Source organism: Hyperolius riggenbachi, chromosome 2, assembly GCF_040937935.1.
Source record: "Hyperolius riggenbachi isolate aHypRig1 chromosome 2, aHypRig1.pri, whole genome shotgun sequence".
Lineage (NCBI taxonomy): Eukaryota > Metazoa > Chordata > Amphibia > Anura > Hyperoliidae > Hyperolius > Hyperolius riggenbachi.
In genome coordinates, this window is record NC_090647.1 from 542,839,373 (window position 1) to 542,859,050 (window position 19,678).

Sequence of the window (19,678 nt, forward strand, 5' to 3'; positions counted from 1 at the left end):
ATACTCACCTATGAAGAGGGAAGGCTCTGTGTCCTATAGAGCCTCCCCGTTCCTCTCACGGTCCCTGCGTTCCAGTGCTGTCACCCCCTTTTGAAACCCCCGCTTCGGGAGGCTTCAGAAGTCTTCGGGAACCTGAGTACTCCCGAAGACTGGCAGCTATGTACTGCGCATGCGTAGGCGTGCGAAAGAGCGTGTTCGGGCATGCGCAGGACGGAGCACTCAGGCTCCTGAAGACTTCCGAAGCCTCCCTTGGTGGCAGAGAGCAGTATTCGGCTGATCGGTCGGATACTGCTAACAGGGGTGACAGCGCTGCAACGAGGACCATAAGGGCTCTTTCACACTACGGGCAGTGGAAAAAGGCTAAAATGCTGCGTTTTAGCTGCAGGCGTTTTGAAGGCGTTTTAACGCCAACACATTACTTTCAATTGCAATGAGAAACGCCGCGGTCAGCCCTAAAAAAGCTCCTGGGAGCTTCAAAACGCAACGATCCAAAACGCATCGTTAAGTGTGAAAGGTAAAATGAAAGTCTATGGACTTTTATTTTACCTTGGAAAACGCCAACTATGGCCGTGGCATTAAAACGCCCTCTAGTGTGAAAGGGCCCTGATGCCTGGAATACACGGTGCATTTATGAGCCGGTATCGAGCCAGCGGCTTGATGCCGTGCACTCGGATCGATTCCCGCTCGTCCCCGCGGGCATTCCTAATCAGCCGCTCGATTTCCCGCTATTGTCCGCCCACGGGGATTGAGCGGGGAATCTATCCGGCAGGTCATCGAAACTGTCGGATATTATCAATCGAGCCATCAGCGGCTCAATTGATAAATAAAAAACGAACCGTCTATGCCTAGCATAAGAGGAGCAGAAAAGGCTCTATAGGGCCCAGAGCCTTCCCTCACCATAGATGAGTATCTGTTTCTGGTTTGTTGGTTTGTTTGTTTTTTAGCTTAACATTCACTTTAAAGTGGAACTGGAATCTGTAATACTCTCACTATAGACTCCCTTTGAACCAGTGATGTCATACCGCTCCTTCGACGGCCGAGGTCCTCACACGTTTTTGGCCCAGCTCAAATTAATTGACGGGTCTGAATCAGGAAAGGTGTGGTCTATCAGGTAGAACACATTCCTCTCTTTCTCAGTCCATCCTAAACACTGGCAAGGATCTGGCCCTCCAGGCCTGGAGTTCGACACCTGTGCTTTGACTCCAGGAAGCAACTGCAAACATCACATTTACCTCCTTCACAACTGCTCTACCTGCAGATCTTTTAGCTTTTCTGACCAATGTTGGTCCACTACGTGAAACTGACGCAACAGATGAAAGAACCAGTCCATGTCAAATACTAATGTGGTCTCCTTTCATCCTAGTCACCAGCTACCCAGTGTTCAAAATTATCCATGTAAGATGAAAAGAGCATCGACTGACCTGTTACCTTCTCGCCTTGTCTAATGTTCCACAATGGAAATAACAATGACCACAGGAGAGAAAATGGTGGCCAGGCTGACATAAATCCGGAGCTGCTAACAGTAAAATATTGGTAATTTAAATTACCAATATTTTACTATGCAGTACCCGGCACCGATTCCCAACCCTTCCCTATAAATGCCTAATTAGTGAGTAATTAGTGAGCAAATAAAGGAGAGTACCTTGAAAACTAGTTTTAGTTGATTTTAGCTTTTCATTTTAGGCTGTGTTTAATGCTTTAGACCGTAGATGAAGCTTGAGTAGACAGTATTACCACTTTAAAAATAAAATCGTTTTTTGTTTGCTAAACCGTAAGCTAAGTCCAAATGTTCAAACGGATTCCAGAAAGGAAACATTAATTGGATGCTACCTGAAGCAGATGGCACTTAACATCCCCACAGTATCCGAGAAAGTGGAAAAGTAAATAAATTGGCATTCTGACATTAGATGTGTACAGAGAGTTAGTCGAGAGTCTCAGTTGGTTTATTCATGAAGAAACAAGTGTTTTCCCCTTTTAATACATGCCATAAATCCCACTGGATGTCAGGTCGTCTTTAGCAAAGAGTAGAAGCATCCAGGGTTTTCTTTTAATTGACAAGTCATCCATAAACGTGGTACAGCGTGCCAGTATGGTTCAGGCAGAATAATACAGAGCTGTGATCTGAGGCCTTTACGGTATACGTGGCTGGAGCCATGTTTAATCCTCGTGGAGCTTAAGATGTGACAAGAATGAGACGTAGACTACAAGACCACCAAAGGAATTCTGGAGGGAGACGTAGCTTTCACAAATACCTCACGGATCTCTTTACCGTGTTTGAAGTAGAGCGGCAACCCTGTTGCTTTCTAGTTAGTGTTCTGCAGAGATTTTAAACATACTCCACATACTGAAGAGGTGAGAGTGGTGACAAAAGAGAAATGTTTATCTAATATCTGCAAGAAATTGTGACGATAAATACTTCACTTTCCTGGAACTGAATAAAGACCTAAAAAAAAAACTTGCACAACTACACGATAAATACATTTCTATTGAGTAGTTTTGAAATATACCCGAGTGGTCCCAAAAATTAGAAACACCCCTTGTTTGAAAGTAAACCAGTCCAGCAGTGTCGTAGAGTGACGTAACAAAGCAGAGTTGCTTATATAAGGAATGCTCAGCTTCAGATGACGTAGTTATAACAGAAGTTAAAGGGGTTCTGTGGGGGTTTTGAAAATAAAAACGGACACTTACCTAGGGCTTCTACTGGCCCTCTGCAGCTGTCATGTCCCGTGCCGTCCTCCTATGATCACCCGTTCCCCGCCGCCGGTCCCAGTATGATATTCGTCTTACAAGATGAGTAGGGCTTGCTCCCGTGCGCGTCATCGGGAGCTTAATGCGCAGGCACACTTTGAAGTTTTCTTGTACTGCGCCTGCGCAGTAAGCTCACGATGACGCACAGCCGCAGTCTTATTACAATCGTAATTAGACCAAGACCAGTGGCGGGGAACGGAGGATCGTTGGAGGACACGTGGGACATTACGGCTGCAGGGGGCTGGTAGAAGCCGTAGGTAAGTGTACATTTTTATTTTCAACCCCCCCCCCACACACACACACACACATAATCGCCATTGCGATGAGGGCTGGTGCTGGCATCTCTGAAACGATGACTCTTTTAAGATCTTCAATTAATTAGGCCCAAAAGTACCTTGGGTGTTTAGTGTCGAAATTGAGACAAACATCTTTAAGCGATCAGGACTATTCTGGTTGAAAACGGCTGGTGAATGAGAGAGGTGAAAGGCAAGTTGCACACATAGTCCGCAGCACCAGAAGGGCAACAACACAACAAATTTCAGCAGAATTAAATACAGGTGCATCAATAAGCATATCCCAATGCACAAGATGGACTTTACAAAGGATGGGCTTTAGCAGCAGAAGATCATCAAGAGTGCCTTTGGTATCAAAGAAAAAATAGGAAAAGACACCTGTTGTGGGCCCTTGCCACTGTGCTCGATTTGTCACAAATTGGTTTGAGGAACATCAATCAGAATTTATCCTGCTTCCATGGCCACCTCAGTCCCCTGACCTCAGTTCTATTGTGCATTTGTAGGACAAAGTCAAAAGATCACTTGGAAACGCCACCATCCAATCTGACCCAACTTAGAGCTGCCATTATGTCAGCATGGGCCAACATTCCTCAACAACAGTATCGGCATCTTGTTGAGTCCATGCCAAGAAGGAAATCAGTTGCAATCAGAGCTAAAGGTGGACCAATTTGTTATTAGAGGGTGTCTCTAATTTTTGGCTACTCAGTGTATGTTGTCCGTTCACCATGAAACTAGTTTTTATTCCATATTTTTGTTTTGTGCAGTGAAGGTTAGGGTAAGCGTTTTCTCACCTAGAAACAAATCAATGCATTGAATTGTGTTGGTCATGTTGCTGAACACCACCTGGTGTGTACAAAGACCTAGCAGTAAAATCTCCAGCGTACAGTTTGAGAACTACCTCTGAGTAAAACAGAAAGAAACCATAGAACAATTATATGTGCTGTAGAGGCAGCAAATAAATGGGGTTTTTTTGCTTCTTTTTAGGTAATTGATATGCCTGAACACAATCCTGGTGACATGGGTGGCACAATGCGACTAGGAAAAAGAAAGACCGTCTTTACAACTTCCAGTTCCCTCCTAAGTAAGTTTTTCCAAATGTAAAAGTCTCGACAATGTAGAGCATTGCTGGTTGGATATTACTTACTGGTTTTGGTATTCGATTACATAAAATGCTTCGTGTTAACTAGTAGTTCTGAGCTTGCTAACTATAGCTTGTCCACCACTAATAATGTTCCAGATAGGAGCATGATGCCCAAAAAAAACGTTTTAGATCCTTCTCATATCTGAAGACCACCACATTTTCTCACATGGGCCCATATGCAATTCACTTTTTCTCTTGAGTTATCGCCAAGGTGAAATTTTCACACCTTACCAATAGGATGCCTTTTAAACCACCAGCAAGCAAGAAAATGTAATTGAATAATTTTGACAGTACTTTTTCACCTACTTTTTGATACTTTTTAAATTGCACAGTGCAATAGTTATTTACAGGTGAAACTTGAAAAATTATAATATTGGGCAAAAGTCCATGTATTTCAGTAATTCAGCTTAAAAGGTGAAACTAATATATGGAATGGACTCATTACATACAAGGTGAAATATTTCAAGCCGTTGTTATAATTTTGATGATTATGGCTTACAGCTTATGAGAACCCCAAAATCAAAATCTCAGACCATTAGAATACTGTGAAAAGGTTCCATATTCTAGGCTCAAAGTGTCCGACTCTAATCAGCTAATTCATGCAAAACACCTGCAAAGAGCTCCTATTTCATATATTAGTTTCACCTTTTAAGTTGAATGACTGAAATAAATGGACTTTTGCACATTATTCTAATTTTTCGAGTTTCACCTGTAAAACAAAAGATGAAGAATTATCTCTCACATGTATAAATCGGACATGCTGGGAAATCTCAGGACATCATGCTCAATCGAGTCCATGGCGGTAACAGCATGTGATAATCGCAAACAATCTACGCAAAGGTACCCCCGTAGTGGGGTGCTACAGGAGCAACGCATCACACCGCAGCGCAAAGAAATGTGTAAAACCGGCCTTGAAGTATACCAGAGATGACATGTGACATGGTGAGATAGACATGTGTATATACAGTGGCAAGCATACAGACACTTATGTGTGCTCCTTTTCTTTTTCCCTGCCTGAAAGATTTGATAATTAGATATGAAACTGACAGTTTTTCTCCATTCAGGACTCACTCACTGATAACAAATTACAGCTATAAAACCCTTTCCTAAGCAGATATCTGGGCTTTTTACTGTGAGGGGGAAAGATAAAAAGCTCAATCGTTCATGTATTTTCACTCTGGGAATCTTGAGTCACTGCAATTGAGCAGAGACTATGAACCATTACATCTGCTTTGTAAATGTTTATACATAAAATGAAACCTTGAGATATCTAAAAGAGTCATTTTTAGGAGTAGGACATATCCAATTGTTTGCCTCATTTGTTTATTTTCATCTCTGGTTCACTTAACCACTTGAGTACCAGCACCATCTGCCTCCTTAAAGCAGTAGGATCAGCCATACTATGCCAGGGAAAAAAAACACATATATAAGTAGATAAATACTTGACCTACTTACATAACACATGTATTATACTGTCCACGTTTTGATTTCAGTGAATGTAATATAGTAAATTCCGAGAATTCTGTTCCTGGTGGGGGCCATGTCTTTTGCCCACAGTTAAGGCTAACTCGTGATGTCATTTCTGCCCCTTACTTTTTTTCTTGTCTCCTCCAATCGCTGAGTCACCTCAGCCTTGCTTGTAAACACAAGTGATTACGGGATTAGGTTTCAGATAAGGAGCTGGAAGGGAAATAAAGGGAAGAGGAATAGATTATAGATAAAAAGAACCCCCAGCATGCAATTCTTTGGCACGACTACTAAAGGGCCAGTGTTCATTAAGTATGTGATAACTCCAAATCATAACAGCAGAAAAAGTTTTGAATGCAGGATTAGCATCTTTATCACTTAATACACTCAGACCAGTTGCTGTTGAAATTTGATTTTTATGGTGACGATACTGCTTTAAGGACCAGATGGTGCTGGAACAGTAAACCGCTGCTTCCCGACAAATCGCTGCTAAATTCCGCCGCTCCTGCCAGTCACGTCGCTCTGTCCCCGCCGCAGGATGCTCTCTCTGCTGTCGCTATGACGGCAGAGCGCTGTGCACCGGTCAGGAGCCGCTTTCATTGGCTCCTGACCCTGTCACTCCATGTAAGCCAATGGGAACGGCTTACATGAAAGACACGGCCAGGAGCCAATGAAAACGGCTCCTGCCCGGCTCACAGTGCTCTGCCGTCATAGAGGCGGCAGGGCAGCTGATTGAGGCGGAGACAGAGCGGACAGTGCGGCAAGGACGGGCTGGGGTGCGCGGTGAATGGGACGTAGAGTTTACATCAGGTCAGAACCGCAGCGCCCCCTGCCCGCCGTAGATTTCAACTACGCCGGTCCGCAGGTAGTTAAGGACCAGGGGATTTTTGTTTGAGCTGTGCTGCGTGGGCTCTCCAGCCCGCAGCACAGATCGTGATTTAGGCAGGGTGATCAGACTTCCCCCACTTTTTTTCCCCACTAGGGGGATGTCCTGCTGGGGGGTCTGATCGCCGCCTCTCTGTGTGGCCGAGCGGGGGGGCTCCTCAAAGCCCCCCTCCACAGCGATATTCCTCCTTCCCTCGCTCTGGATCTGGGCGGCACAGAACGGAGATCCGTCCTTCACCGCCTCTAATAGGCTTTAGCCTATCAGACGGCAGCGATCCCCGGCCAATCAGAGGCCGGGGATCGCCGATCTCCTTTACGGTGCTGCTGCGCAGCAGCGCCGTATGGATGAAAACAGAGGGGATTTCTACCCCGCGTGTTTATATTTAGCCTGCGATCGGAGGCTCGCAGGCTGTTCACGGAGACACCCTCCGTGAACTGACATGGAGACACCCTCCGTTTCCATGGAAATACCACTTCGACCTGCCGACGCCTATCGGCGTTAGGCAGTCGTTAAGTGGTTAAGGAAAAACCTTTCTTTGTTACAACTTACAAAAATCTTACATAAACCTTGTAGTGTTAACTTCCTGGTATCCTGGGAGCAGAGAAAAGGTTAATCTCCTGTGTTGCCATATCAGCACAGAACAAGGGCACAGCTCAGGACACCTGACAGCCCTGATTTACACTTGCTGATAAGGCCTAATTAGACAGGCTAATCTCTCTGCAGATGTGTACACACCTTTCACCGATGCTGCCGCGATGCTCCTTATCAATCGAGCCGCTGATGTGGCTCGATTGATAAGATCCGACAGGACGGATCTCCGCACCGCCGATTCCCTGCTCGCTCCCCGCGAGGGGAAAATGGCAGGGAATCGAGCGGAAGATAAGCGGCGCCGGCGGGGACGAGCGGGGAATCGCATGCGCGACGAGTGGGGACGCGGCGGGCACGCGGAACAGGCGATCCGGCGGCTAATCGAGCCGCCGGATCGCTGCAATCTCTTATGGTGTAGACGGGGCTTAAGACCCGATCCCCTTTAGCAAGATCGCTTAGCTGGCCTGTACAGATGCGTAGTTAGCTGTGTAGCTGACAAAGCAAATGGAGCGATGTGTAGGTGACGTCACGCGGGGGAGAGACGTGCATAAAAGGGGTTGGCCGTCGCTTGGCCACGTTGATCGACCAGTCGGAGGCCTCTGTACACACACCTGATTACTTTACAACGTAAGTCATCCGTGTGTACGAGCCTTAAAGACACACACTTAGGTTCAAATCAACTATATTGGTTTTCCTTGTCTGCAATGCGGTCTGCTTTAAAGTGTACCTGAGACGGTGAGAGAAAAAGATTATACATACATGGGGCTTCCTCCAGCCCCCTCCAGGCTGATCACTCCCTCGCCGTGCTCCTGCGCCACCTGAATCACAATTCGCCCCAGAAAATCCTTCAGTCAGGGCCAGTTGGCGCAAGGCTCAGTCTGTCCACGTGCGTTCCCCTGTTGTGCTCCCGTGGCAAGGATCGTTCCAAGCGCTCCCGGGGACGGGGGAGCGCGCGGTGGCGCAATATGCCCCAGGCGCAAGAGGACGAGGAGGGAGCGGTCAGTCTGGAGGGGGCTGGCGGAAGCCCCAGGTATGTATAATTTTTTTTTCTCATCCCCCCCTCCCCCCCCCCATCTCAAGGTTCCTTTATTGCTCAGAGCCGACTCTGTGTCTTCCATGCTCTTATCAGTATAAAAATCCAACCTCCCAAGTCAGTGCGCCGCGTGTTTGTTTTGATCGCAGTGCAGATATTAAAAAAACATTAGATGGAAAACCCAAAGGCAGCCAACCCACTTTTCATGCACGTGTCTGAAGCGTGCCAAGTTCCACCGCACACGGCGGAGGTGTTTACTAATGTATTCGCATAGGTTGAAATAATCTCTGCAAACAAGCAAGGCATTAAAATGTATGACTCGCATAAGTCTGCATGGTTAAGTATTGGATTGTGCTAATTAATTAGTATAATTAATTTCTGTTTTTCAGAGCAGCTCTATGATAATGCGGAGTCTGTTGAAGAGCGGCACAGACACCGGTACGAGGCAAGTATTCTCACATATCAGCTCTTATTGTGGCTTTCTGTTATTCAGAGAATGAAACGGAATACGGAAGTCAATTATAGGCAAAAGTATATTGGCACTGCTGCAGGTTTACAGGTGAATTACATCTTACCTTATATAGAAGTACTTATTTTAGTTTTAGAAAGTAGGGAAAGAGGCTAAATCTGTCTTCTACTGTTTTTTGTTTTTGTTTTTTTAAAACTTCTTTATTTCTGTCCCCGTCTGCAAGGAATGTGCATGCAAAAAAGGGCAGCCTGTAAATTTAGGCACCCGAAATAGGCAATAATAAAATATCAGTATCAATATTTACTATAGCTAAACCCAACCCTATTCACACACAGAGCCCTCCCTCTACTGATGCCTAACTCTGCCCCCTCCCCCCCCCCCAAACACACACAACGACTAAGCCTAACTCTTCCCTGCCGATGCTTGACCCTATCCACCTCCCTTCCGTTGCCTGACCGGAACAGACCCCCCCCCCCCACACACACACACGCACCAATGTCTTACCTTGAAAACTCCCACCATCGCCTAACGTTAAAAGACTCCACCTACCACCTGGCGCCTAATCCTAACTGCTTGCCGAAAGCGTCGCGCTGATGGGCGTGGCCGCGGTGGCAGCCCCCGGACTAACAATTGGCGTAAAGTCCTGGGGCAGCAGTTTGCAGGAGATCACGCATCTCCTGCTTGGGGGGCGGAGCGGAGCTCTTCGGCCATCGCTGCTCGGAAGACTATTACACGGCGAAACCGCCGCGTGTTTACTTGTACAGTGCTGCGATCAGCAACAGCGCTGTACTGGGGACAGCCCCCTGGGGGACAAGCAGAAGCCTATGACAGTCTCCAAGCGGCGACCGTCACTCTGAAGACTGTTGCACGGCGAAACCGCCATGTATTTACATGTACAGCGCTGCGAACAGTACCCTCGGCGCTTCCCACGATGCGGTCCACGAGCGTTACCTGAGTACACACTTCCTCCTTCAACCCAGAAGGAGGAAGTGTTTGTAATCACGTGACCGCCAAGTGGACTGCATCGTGGGAGGCGCCGAGAGACGGACCGAAGAAGATGTCAGACAGGTAAGCTTGACCCCCCCACCCACCCCGCACAGGTTTACTGGGTGAAATCCGGATAACAACTATCCGGAATCACCCAAAGTTCGGATTTGAGCATCTCCGCTACTACACATACAATTCATTATATCATACGTTTTTTTCAGGTTTGCTGTAACACCCCAACCCCCCCCCCAAGCGATGCCTAATCAGTGACCTGTAACCTTAAACTCCCCCTCCCCCCACGATCAAAGTTTTGAAATAATTATTTTGGTCTTTTCGGATTACTTATCACTTTCTCCTCCTTTGGTGTATCCAAATGTTTCTTTCCGATCGATCTCATCAATCAGAACGGCCTGTTGAACATTTGGGAAATGTAATCACTGATGGCCACCGTAACACCCCTGACTACGATTGGCACAAGCCGAACATCAGAAGACAATCTCCCTGGTTCTCCATTTATGTTTGTGCGAGCAGCAGTTGGAGAAAACATTATTATTATTATTTAGTGTATTTATAAAGTGGCAACATATTACGCATTGGTGGACAATAAATACTACGATACAATGGATGACAGACGTAACAAGGTTACACAACAAAGGACAAAGCTATACAAGGCAAACAGGGTACAACATACATAATCATGCAGAGATTTGCCAATGGAGGAAGTGTATATTGACGACACTAAATCACACCATGGCGGATTGAGAAAATAATGATGAAATGAATATACTTTATTCTCATTTAAGCTTTGCCTCTGGCACGTCACCCCCGTACTGCTAAACATATTACACAAATTACCAGCTCATTCTAATATGGAGAAATACTTTGGCATATACATTGTAATCATTTTCATATATTACTGTGTTTGGGGTTTGCATAAGGAATGTGTCAGTCTAAAAATAAGAATTAGCCGTTGTTCTGCTCATTAAACCCGGGTTTATCAGCATTCAGCAGGTTGCAGAGCATAAATAATCATTTCAGTATACCGGTAGGTATTTACAGAATTGTGTGTGAGCATCTATACATTATACTGTCCCGAGAGGAGGCGAGGGAAGGGATGCAGCTACTTGTTGGATATTATGGCATAATATCCAGCACATATTAATCCGAAGGAAAGCTTTGTTTGCTTTCTTTTTACCCTTTAGCAGCCAATTTATTTAGAGGGCTTGTAACTTCTCCAGGTCAAATTATTTTAGAAAATTTTTTATTTCTTTATTTGTTACACTTTCTTGCTTCTAATTAGTACTGCTGTAATGTGCATTTATGGCCACTTGTCACTAGGGGGCAGTGCGAGACAATACCAATAACAGCTTTCAGTTTCTTTATTTTCTGCTAGTAGAGAGAGATCATCCCAAAAATTTACAGCACAAGTTCTGCCGACTGAGGTCAAAAGTGCACTTATCTCAAATGAGATAACTCTATTGAAGCTGTTAATGGGATAAGAGGCCTGTAGTGACATATAGTAGAATGTAGAAAATTATTTAGAATACCAATTTTTATGGACATTTTCCTGGTTACAGCATCAGAAACACTACCTATAACTACATACTGTTGTATATTGGTATGCAGCCCCGCCTCCCAGGGATGTTTAGCCTAGGCTGCTTAGCTATGCAAAATTCTCCTACCAGAGCATTCTGGGAGACAAGGTATATTTTCTACTGGCTTCAGAACTATCACTAAGGGAAAGGGGGAATCAGCCACTGATTGGAATGAAGTTCAATCCTTGGTAAAAGGTCCTCTTTAAGGTCCCCATACATGCTTCAATTTTCCATCGAGTAATTAAGCGATCAACTTTATTGGGTGATCAACAGTGCGGCCGATTGAAAGTGGATGGACTAGTGGCCCACACAAGCGAGATCCTGTGACTCCATGCTCTGAAAGATAACGTTAATTCTGTGTTGATTGGAATAATGTGAACGGTAGCCTATTGTTTTACTGGCATCTGTCCTGATCGAGTACATTTTTTGACTCAATCAGATTTTTTCCAATTTCCAAAGGTCAAGCAGAATGGAACATGATCGATTCTCTCTTGATCTGATAAATGATTGAATCGAATGGTAGATCACACAGGAAAATGGAGCAATGAATAAGCACGACGTTTGTATGTACTTTTTGTATGCGCAATACAACATCTCCATACTACACATTTACCGACGAGGGTAAGAGGAGTCAGAGGTATCTAAAACTGAGTTCAAATCCAATAAAAAGAAAGGAAAGAGGTGGCTTACCTCAATAACAACAATCTTATGAGACAATAGCCTCAATTCACTAAGATCATGCTGAAGATAATAAGGCAAGAAAAAAAACTTACCTCCACACAGTGAGAGAGTTATCTTATATCTTCATTCCTTAGGTTACCTCTTCTGTAGTTAACTGCTTGCCGACCGCGTCTGGCCGATGGACGTGGCCGCGGCGGCAGCCCCAGGACCGCCTAACGTCGATCGGCGTAAAGTCCTGGGGCAGCAGTTTGCAGGAGATCGCACGCAGGTTGCGCGCGCATCTCCTGCTCGGGGGGCGGAACTCCGCCCCGCCTTCAGTCTCCGAGCGGCGATTGCCGCTTGGGAGATTGTTAGACGGCTATTTACAGTGTACAGCGCTGTAATCTGCAGCAGCGCTGTACTGGGGACAGCTGTGTGACATGGCTGTCCCCCTGGGGGACAAGAGAGCGATCGGCTCTGATAGGCAGAAGCCTGTGACAGCTGATCACCAGGATTGGCTGCTGAGGGGAGGGAGGGGTTTTAGTAAAAAAAAAATCAGACCCCACCAACAGGAAGCTCTGTTGGTGGGGAGAAAAGGGGGGGGGGGATCACTTGTGTGCTGTGTTGCGTGGCCCTGCAGCTTGGCCTTAAAGGGAACCTAAACTGAGAAGGATATGGATTTTTTCTTTTAAAATAATACCAGTTGCCTGATTCTCCTGCTGATCCTGTGTCTAGGTGACTTTTAGCCACAGCCCCTGAACAAGCATGCAGATCAGGTGCTCTGACTTAAGTCAGACTGCATTAGCTGCATGCTTATTTCAGGTGGGATTCAGCCACTACTCAGCCAAAGAGATCAGCAGGACTGCCAGGCAACTGGTATTGTTTAAAAGTAAACATCCAGATCCTTCTCAGTTAAAGTTCCCTTTAAAAGCTGCAGTGGCCTATTTTGTGAAAATTGGCCTTGTCTTTATGGGGCGGGGGGGGGGGGGGGGGGGGGGGAGAAGGAGGTTAACACTGCAGACCTCAAGAGGTTTAGTTACCTCCTCTGTAGTTATTTTCACATGCAGTTAATTAACAGCCTGTCTTTAACTTTAGAATTCTAGAGTTATTTTAAGGATTGAAGAGTTAACTTAAAGACAGAAGAGTTAACTTTAGGGTTGCCTGAGGTAAAATGTTTCCTGAGCACAACTTGCCTCATCACTATGGTGATCACTCTAGAAACGTTATTAACCCATTCGCGTTCCGTCGTTTTCACTTGAGCAATGTTCACCTCCCATTCATTAGCCTATAACTTTATCACTACTCATCACAATGAGCTGATCTATATCTTGTTTTTTCCGCCACCAATTAGGCTTTCTTTGGGGGGTACATTTTGCTAAGAGCCACTTTACTGTAAATGCATTTTAACAGGAAGAATAAGAAAAAAACGGAAAAAAATCATTTCTCAGTTTTCAGCCATTATAGTTTTAAAATAAAACTCACGTATTGTATTTGCCCATATGTCCCGGTTATTACACCGTTAAAATTATGTCCCTATCACAATGTATGGCGACAATATTTTATATGGAAATAAAGGTGCATTTTTTCCGTTTTGCATCTATCACTATTTACAAGTTTAAAATAAAAAAAAATATAGAAATATTTAATCTTTACATTGATATTTAAAAAGTTTAGACCCTTAGGTAAATATTTACATGTTTTTGTTTTTTTATTTTATTTTATTTGGGTAGTTTTGGGAGGGTGGGATGTAAACAATAGATTTATAATGTAAATGTGTGTTGAGTTTTATTTTTTTTACTTTTAGTTGTAGTTTTACTTTTTGGCCACAAGATGGCGGCCATGAGTTTGTTTACATGACGTCACTCTAAGCGTAACATACGATTAGAGAGACGCATGGGGGACACTACAGCCAGAAAAAGCGAAGCTTCCGAGAGAAGCTGTCGCTTTTTCAGCGGGGGAGAGGAATCAGTGATCGGGCACCATAGCCCGATTCACTGATTGCCTGGCTAATGAACCGCGGCCGGGAATGCGCATGGTTCCTGGATGTAGTTTCTACGTCCAGGAACTAAAATAGGTTAAAGACAGGAGATAAGCTTAGTGAATTGAGGCCAATGACATTTATTTAGCACTGGCAACGCATTTCGTGGGTCTCAGCCCACTTCCTCGGGTCAATCACACTCACTATTCTGGCTGATACTCCTTTTGGCACTGTGATTGGCCCGAGTAAGTGGGTTGAGACACACGAAATGCGTTGCTTGTGCTAAATAATGTTCTTTGTCTGATAAGATTGACGTTATTGAGGTAAACCTTCCCTTTCATTTTATTGGATTTTAACTCAGTTTTATATACCCCTGGGCACCTCTTACCCTTGTTTATGATACACTCACCCCACACAACCTAGTTGGAGGGGTACCATTTGGCCACTCACAGTGTTCATCACAGTGAAGGTCATCTACCTTTTGTTTCCAAGAATGCGACCGCATCCAGTTCAGGCTGGACACCCGAGTGGAGTTGAGTTATACATCTCCACCTTCCTCAAGTGGTCGGTTGCCCCTTATGCAACCCACCTTTGTGAGTAAACTCTTGTTTTACTTCAAATAGCCACCTTTCATTGCATATTGCGCTATTTGAGCTACCGTTGTCTCTGTGCTTTCTTTTCAAGGTGTCAAGGCACCCAAACATATCTACACATTCACCAATACGGTTTTCCTGTTCATGCTTCTGTCCAGCTAGGGAGCTCATTTTTGCCAGTATAGCAATAATACTGTGCTTCCCTGAAATGAAGATATCCCCAAATGTAAGCCCTAGAAGGAAACATGATCGAAATATAAGCCCTACCCCGAAAGTAAGCCCTAGCAGCAGTAAGGTACAAAAGTTTAGCAGCTTGTGTTATTACTGGAGCAGATGGTCTCCTGGGCAGGGCCATGGCTCTGCCATTGGGCCAATCACTGCACTCATTGCTACTCAGCTAGTGCATTGATTGGTAGCCCAATAACAGAGCCATGATCCCATCCATGAGACCATTAACTCCAGTAGAAACACAAGTTGCCGTACTTCTTCCACATAGGCTGAACATTAGGGACACAGCGCCATGGAGCTTGGGGAAAGAGGAGGATGCGGTGGGACATTGGAGGACATGGTGGACAACACGGAATTGAGCTGGGGGTAAGAGGAGGATACAGGGGAACATTGAAGGACACGGGACACAGGAGGACATGGGATAGAGGAGGACATGGGTACAGAGTTGGACACCCGAAGGACACTAAAGGTACAAGGGGGACACTGAGACACACGAAAGGTGGATCCAACAGAGGAAGTGGTGGCACAGTGGGGAAGGCAGGAGGACACACAGCACAGGAACTTGTGTGTTCATAGAAATATAAGATATCCCCTGAAAATAAGCCCTAGCAGATCTTTTGGTTTAAAAATTATTAATATTAGACACTGTTTTATTTTGGAGAAAATACGGGTAAGCGATTGTGGGACATCTCCATGAGCGTATATTTTCGTCTAAGCTTATTATTATTCTGCCAAGACTTATGCAGCGCACACTCCTAATTGTATGACTAACACAAACTATTAGAGCTGATTTATTTAGCTCGGGCTTTGTCTTATTTTACATTCGATGGAAGAACGACACCGTGTTCTCAAAGGTCATTGATCCCATCGTAGAATGGACAGATGTCTTCGCATAATGTCGGAATAATGAGGATGGAAAAGAATAGAGCATGTGCTATTCTTCTGGGTGGAAGATGAATAGGTAGGGAGATGTATTCATCTTGAGGCCAGCTCCTTCATTCGTTTCCGTGATAAGATATACATCATTCCACCGCAGTCGATGACCTTTGAATGGAATGCCGGGAGAATTTGTGTGCCGGTGTCGTGGTTGGATGCTGGAATAATGAAGACGAACAATAGAGGATGTAATATTCTCCTGTGTTCTTCCTGTTACAGCATTATTTCAACGCGTTGTCATAAAAAGGGTTCCCCGCCGGGATCAGTGACCCTAAATTTGGCTTCCATCTTTCTACTTCCAAATGGAAGACAAAAGAAGATGGCCTCGGAAGACACCTATCCGAGACATCATCCATTTATTTCAAGTTATTACATTGTCTGAAAATGCTTTTTATCAGAATAATGTTATTCCATAAAACAGTAGGGCTGGATAGTGTTTGCCTGGGCAGCTACCTTTCTTCACGCTCTTTCCGTGGTCCTTCTAATCAGGTTGTCTACTTTCATGTCTTCTTCTGGCTTTGGTCTTATGTAGAGTTGTAAATAGGTGGGGTTTACAGCTTCTCAACTGTCTCCAACCAACCTCCTCCAACTGCCTGGTTGTTTGCTGGAACCACCTGAGACCATCAAACACCTATTGAAGTGGTTGCTGTGAAAAGCATAGAAACAATAATTCTGTTGAGGGGTTGAAGACCACAACCAACTCCAAGAGGCTGCTAGCAGCATTTGTGAAAGCCAGATCTGCGATGGTGATTCACAAACAACTGTTCCTTTACGATCAACCAATATTTTCCATTCTGCCTGATCAAGTAAACTGATCGGTTCGACCAGATATTTCCCTATATCCATTGATCGCACATAATCTATTCTCCCCAATACAATACAATGATCAAATTGAATGGGAGCTCAATTTGGGTGCAATTTAAATGCAGCCAATTTGCAGTAGTAACACCACACGTGTCACGCGCTGACATGCGGTGGCAATACCCATCGGCAGAGAACTGTAACATGTCGAGTCTGAGCCCAGCTGTGGCCGCGTTCAGATTGGACTCTGTGGTTGGGCCACCTGTCTGGCGACAGTACCAAGAACTAGCAAGTGCCTGGCCAGTTCAGGAGAGCAGCTGCCAGTCTGAAAGAGGCCTAACACGGACTGGTAAATAGGGATGCCAATGGTCCATATGCAATTTACTTTTTTCCTTAGTTTTCTCCAAGAAGATAATTTTTCATATTTTCTTTAAAATAACTTTTCAGAACTTAAACAAAAAGTACCAAAAAGTAGATGAAAAAGTACTGTCAGTATTATTTTGAGTATTTTCTTCCTTTCTGGTGGTTTAAAATGCATTTACCGACATGGGTCCATATACAATCAATTTTTTCTTTTGAGTTTTTTCCTAGGTGTTATTTTCCCAACCTGTTAATTTAGTACTTTTTAAACACCAGCAAACAAATAAAAATACTCAAATAAAATTGATAGTACTTTTTCACCTGGTTTTTGGTACCTTTTCAATAAGTGCTGAAAAGTTATGTCTGTCAGCTATACTATCTCAGAAAAAAACACATAAAAGTAGATTAATACTTGCTCTACTTACATAACATATGTATTGCACTGTCCACGTATTGATTTTAGTGGTGGGGGTTTTATATAGTAAATAAAGACCATTCTGTTCCTGGTATTTTCCATCCTTGTTTCCCTCTGACTGAAGTCAATCCTGATGTCATTTCCTCTCTTACTCTTTTTCTTCTCCTCTGCTTCATTATGTATGCATTGCCCACCCTCCTCCCAGTCTTTAGACACTCCCACCCAGCTCTGTGGTAGCCACATTGCCATCCACTTCCCCAGTATTGTAGCCAGAGCCGGGACAAGGTCCTCCAGCACCCAAGGCTGAGACACCAAAGTGCGCCCCTCCATCCCAGCCATCACACACTGATTGCTCTTAGACTAAGAGGCACCCCAGGGCCCCCAACACCTTAATCTCTAGTTATCTGGCTTGTAGTCACTTCCATGTATCTCCTTTTCTTATTTCTTTCTGCTTCAAACACAATTAGGAATGACAGCTGAATGAATTGTGCGCCCCCTCCTACACTGCGCCCTGAGGCTGGAGCCTCTCCAGCCTATGCCTCGGCCCGGCCCTGATTGTAGCCACATATGTACTATCAATCCCTCCCCTAGGTACCCCACATTACAGAGTGCTGCCCCGCTCCCCCACCATGCATCCCCGCAGAATTACAGAGTGCATACCCACCTCCTCCCCATAGCATTATAGAGCAGCCCTGCTCCCCCCCCCCCCTCCACCGCCTCGCATCCCACCTCCTACCCGCAGTATTACGGAGCGCAGCAGGGTGGAATAAAGGCAACGCACACACAAACTCGCCTCCTCCAGGTTCCAAATGATGGCCTTCCCATCTCTACTCTTTGCACTACTGCCAGCCTGTACTTCCTGCTTATAAGATTGAGCACTAGAGCCCAAACTGATAAGCAGGAATTGAAGGGCGGCAGTAGTGCAGTGAAGGTAGACCGGAACTCCATCGCCTGGAACAAGGAGGAGGCAAGTCTGTGTGCACTGCCTTCATCCCTCCCCGCTGTATTCCGTAATACCGCAAAGAGTAGGGACGCGGGGGGGGGGGGGGGTGGCACATAAACTTCAGGAGGGGGGCCGAGGACAGGGACAGATGACAGCTGCCCCCCCCAGAATCAGAATCAGAATCATTTTATTTCGCCAAGTGCGACCGTGGTCGAACCCAGAATTGGTTGTGGTTCACATGGCAATGGCAACAGACAATAGACAGTGACATAAACAAAATGAACATAACAAGCGGGACAGTCGTAAAAAATAGCAATAATACAACAATACAACAGTAATACAGACAAGACAGGCAATAGTACAACGAGACAGTCAGTGCCTACACATTTTTAACGGTCTATGCAGTGCAATATACGGTTTGCTTCGAGCAGAAATCTTCCGTGTTTGGATATTGTGCAGCTCATGGATAAGTAAGTTAATTTAAAGAGTCCGCACCTTGAGTACAGCTCTGCCAAGAAGAGCACCAGGGTAATAGCTGGGTTCTTTACAGGCCCGGGCTCCAGAGTGCCTTGACCAGGCTGATTGGTTAAGTTGGCCTGAGTGACTGGCGTGCCGACGGGAGGCAGGAGTTCAGCAGGAGGGCTGCTTGGGGAAAAAAGGTGTCCCTACGCCTGTTAGTCTTAGGGCGGGTGGTCCTGTAGCGTCGGGCCCGATGGGAGGAGCTTAAAGAAGCCGCAGCCTGGGTGGGATGGGTCCTGGGAGATCCTGCTAGCCCTTGTTTTCATTCTGGTGGTGTAGAGGATGTCTAGCGGCGGCAGGGGAGAGCCGATGATCCTTTCTGCTGAGCTGATAACTCTTTGAAGCTTGTACTTGTCACTGGCGGTTGCTCTTGCATACCACACGATAATGGCAGAGCAAAGAGTAGCTTCAATAGTGGCAGTGTAGAAGCTGGTCAGCAGCTTCTGAGGCATACCAAATTTTTTCAATTGGCGCAAGAAGAATATTCTCTGCTGAGCCTTCTTCTGGATTTTGGTGGTGTTCTGCGCCCACCTTAGGTCGCTCGTTAGGGTTGTGCCCAGGAACCTAACGCTGGGGACCCTGGACACTTCAATCTCGTTAATGAAGATTGGTTGTTGTGTGGGGGGGTGTTTCCTAAAGTCCAAGATCAATTCCACTGTTTTGGCTGCATTTAGGACGAGCTTGTTGTCTTCGCACCATCTGCAGATTCTCTCAGTCTCGCTGCGATACTCGTGTTCCCCTGCCTCCCCTATGAGCCCAATGATAGTGGTATCGTCCGCAAATTTGATGACCTTTACGGAGTCCGCGGAGGAGGTACAGTTGTTGGTGTACAATGAGAACAGGAGAGGTGACAGAACACACCCCTGCGGAGCACCTGTGTTGGTCGTACTCACACTGGAGAAGCAGTTGCCGAGCTTCACCAGTTGTGTCCTGTTTGAGAGGAAGTCCTTTACCCACGCACAGAGTGTGGTGCCGGCTCCAAGATGTGCCAGGTTGTCGATCAATATGTTTGGGCAGATTGTATTGAATGCCGAGCTG

General features: G+C 45.5%; 1 protein-coding gene and 1 long non-coding RNA gene across 6 annotated transcripts in view; one reads left to right on the top strand and one right to left on the bottom strand.

The window, feature by feature from the left end:
- Positions 1 to 16,151, bottom strand: part of LOC137547316 (uncharacterized) — a 92,233-nt gene extending 76,082 nt beyond the window's left edge. Inside the window, exon 1 of the long non-coding RNA XR_011026561.1 lies at positions 16,056 to 16,151. This is a non-coding gene — a long non-coding RNA (uncharacterized lncRNA). The remainder of the gene's footprint in view (positions 1 to 16,055) is intronic.
- CTPS2 (CTP synthase 2) overlaps positions 1 to 19,678 on the top strand; it is a 300,027-nt gene that overhangs the window by 208,582 nt on the left and 71,767 nt on the right. For all 5 annotated transcript variants that reach the window (XM_068270769.1, XM_068270771.1, XM_068270768.1 and 2 more), the window contains 2 exons: positions 4,026 to 4,122; positions 8,546 to 8,601. In XM_068270769.1, coding sequence (XP_068126870.1) covers positions 4,026 to 4,122; positions 8,546 to 8,601 — 153 coding nt within the window. The remainder of the gene's footprint in view (positions 1 to 4,025; positions 4,123 to 8,545; positions 8,602 to 19,678) is intronic.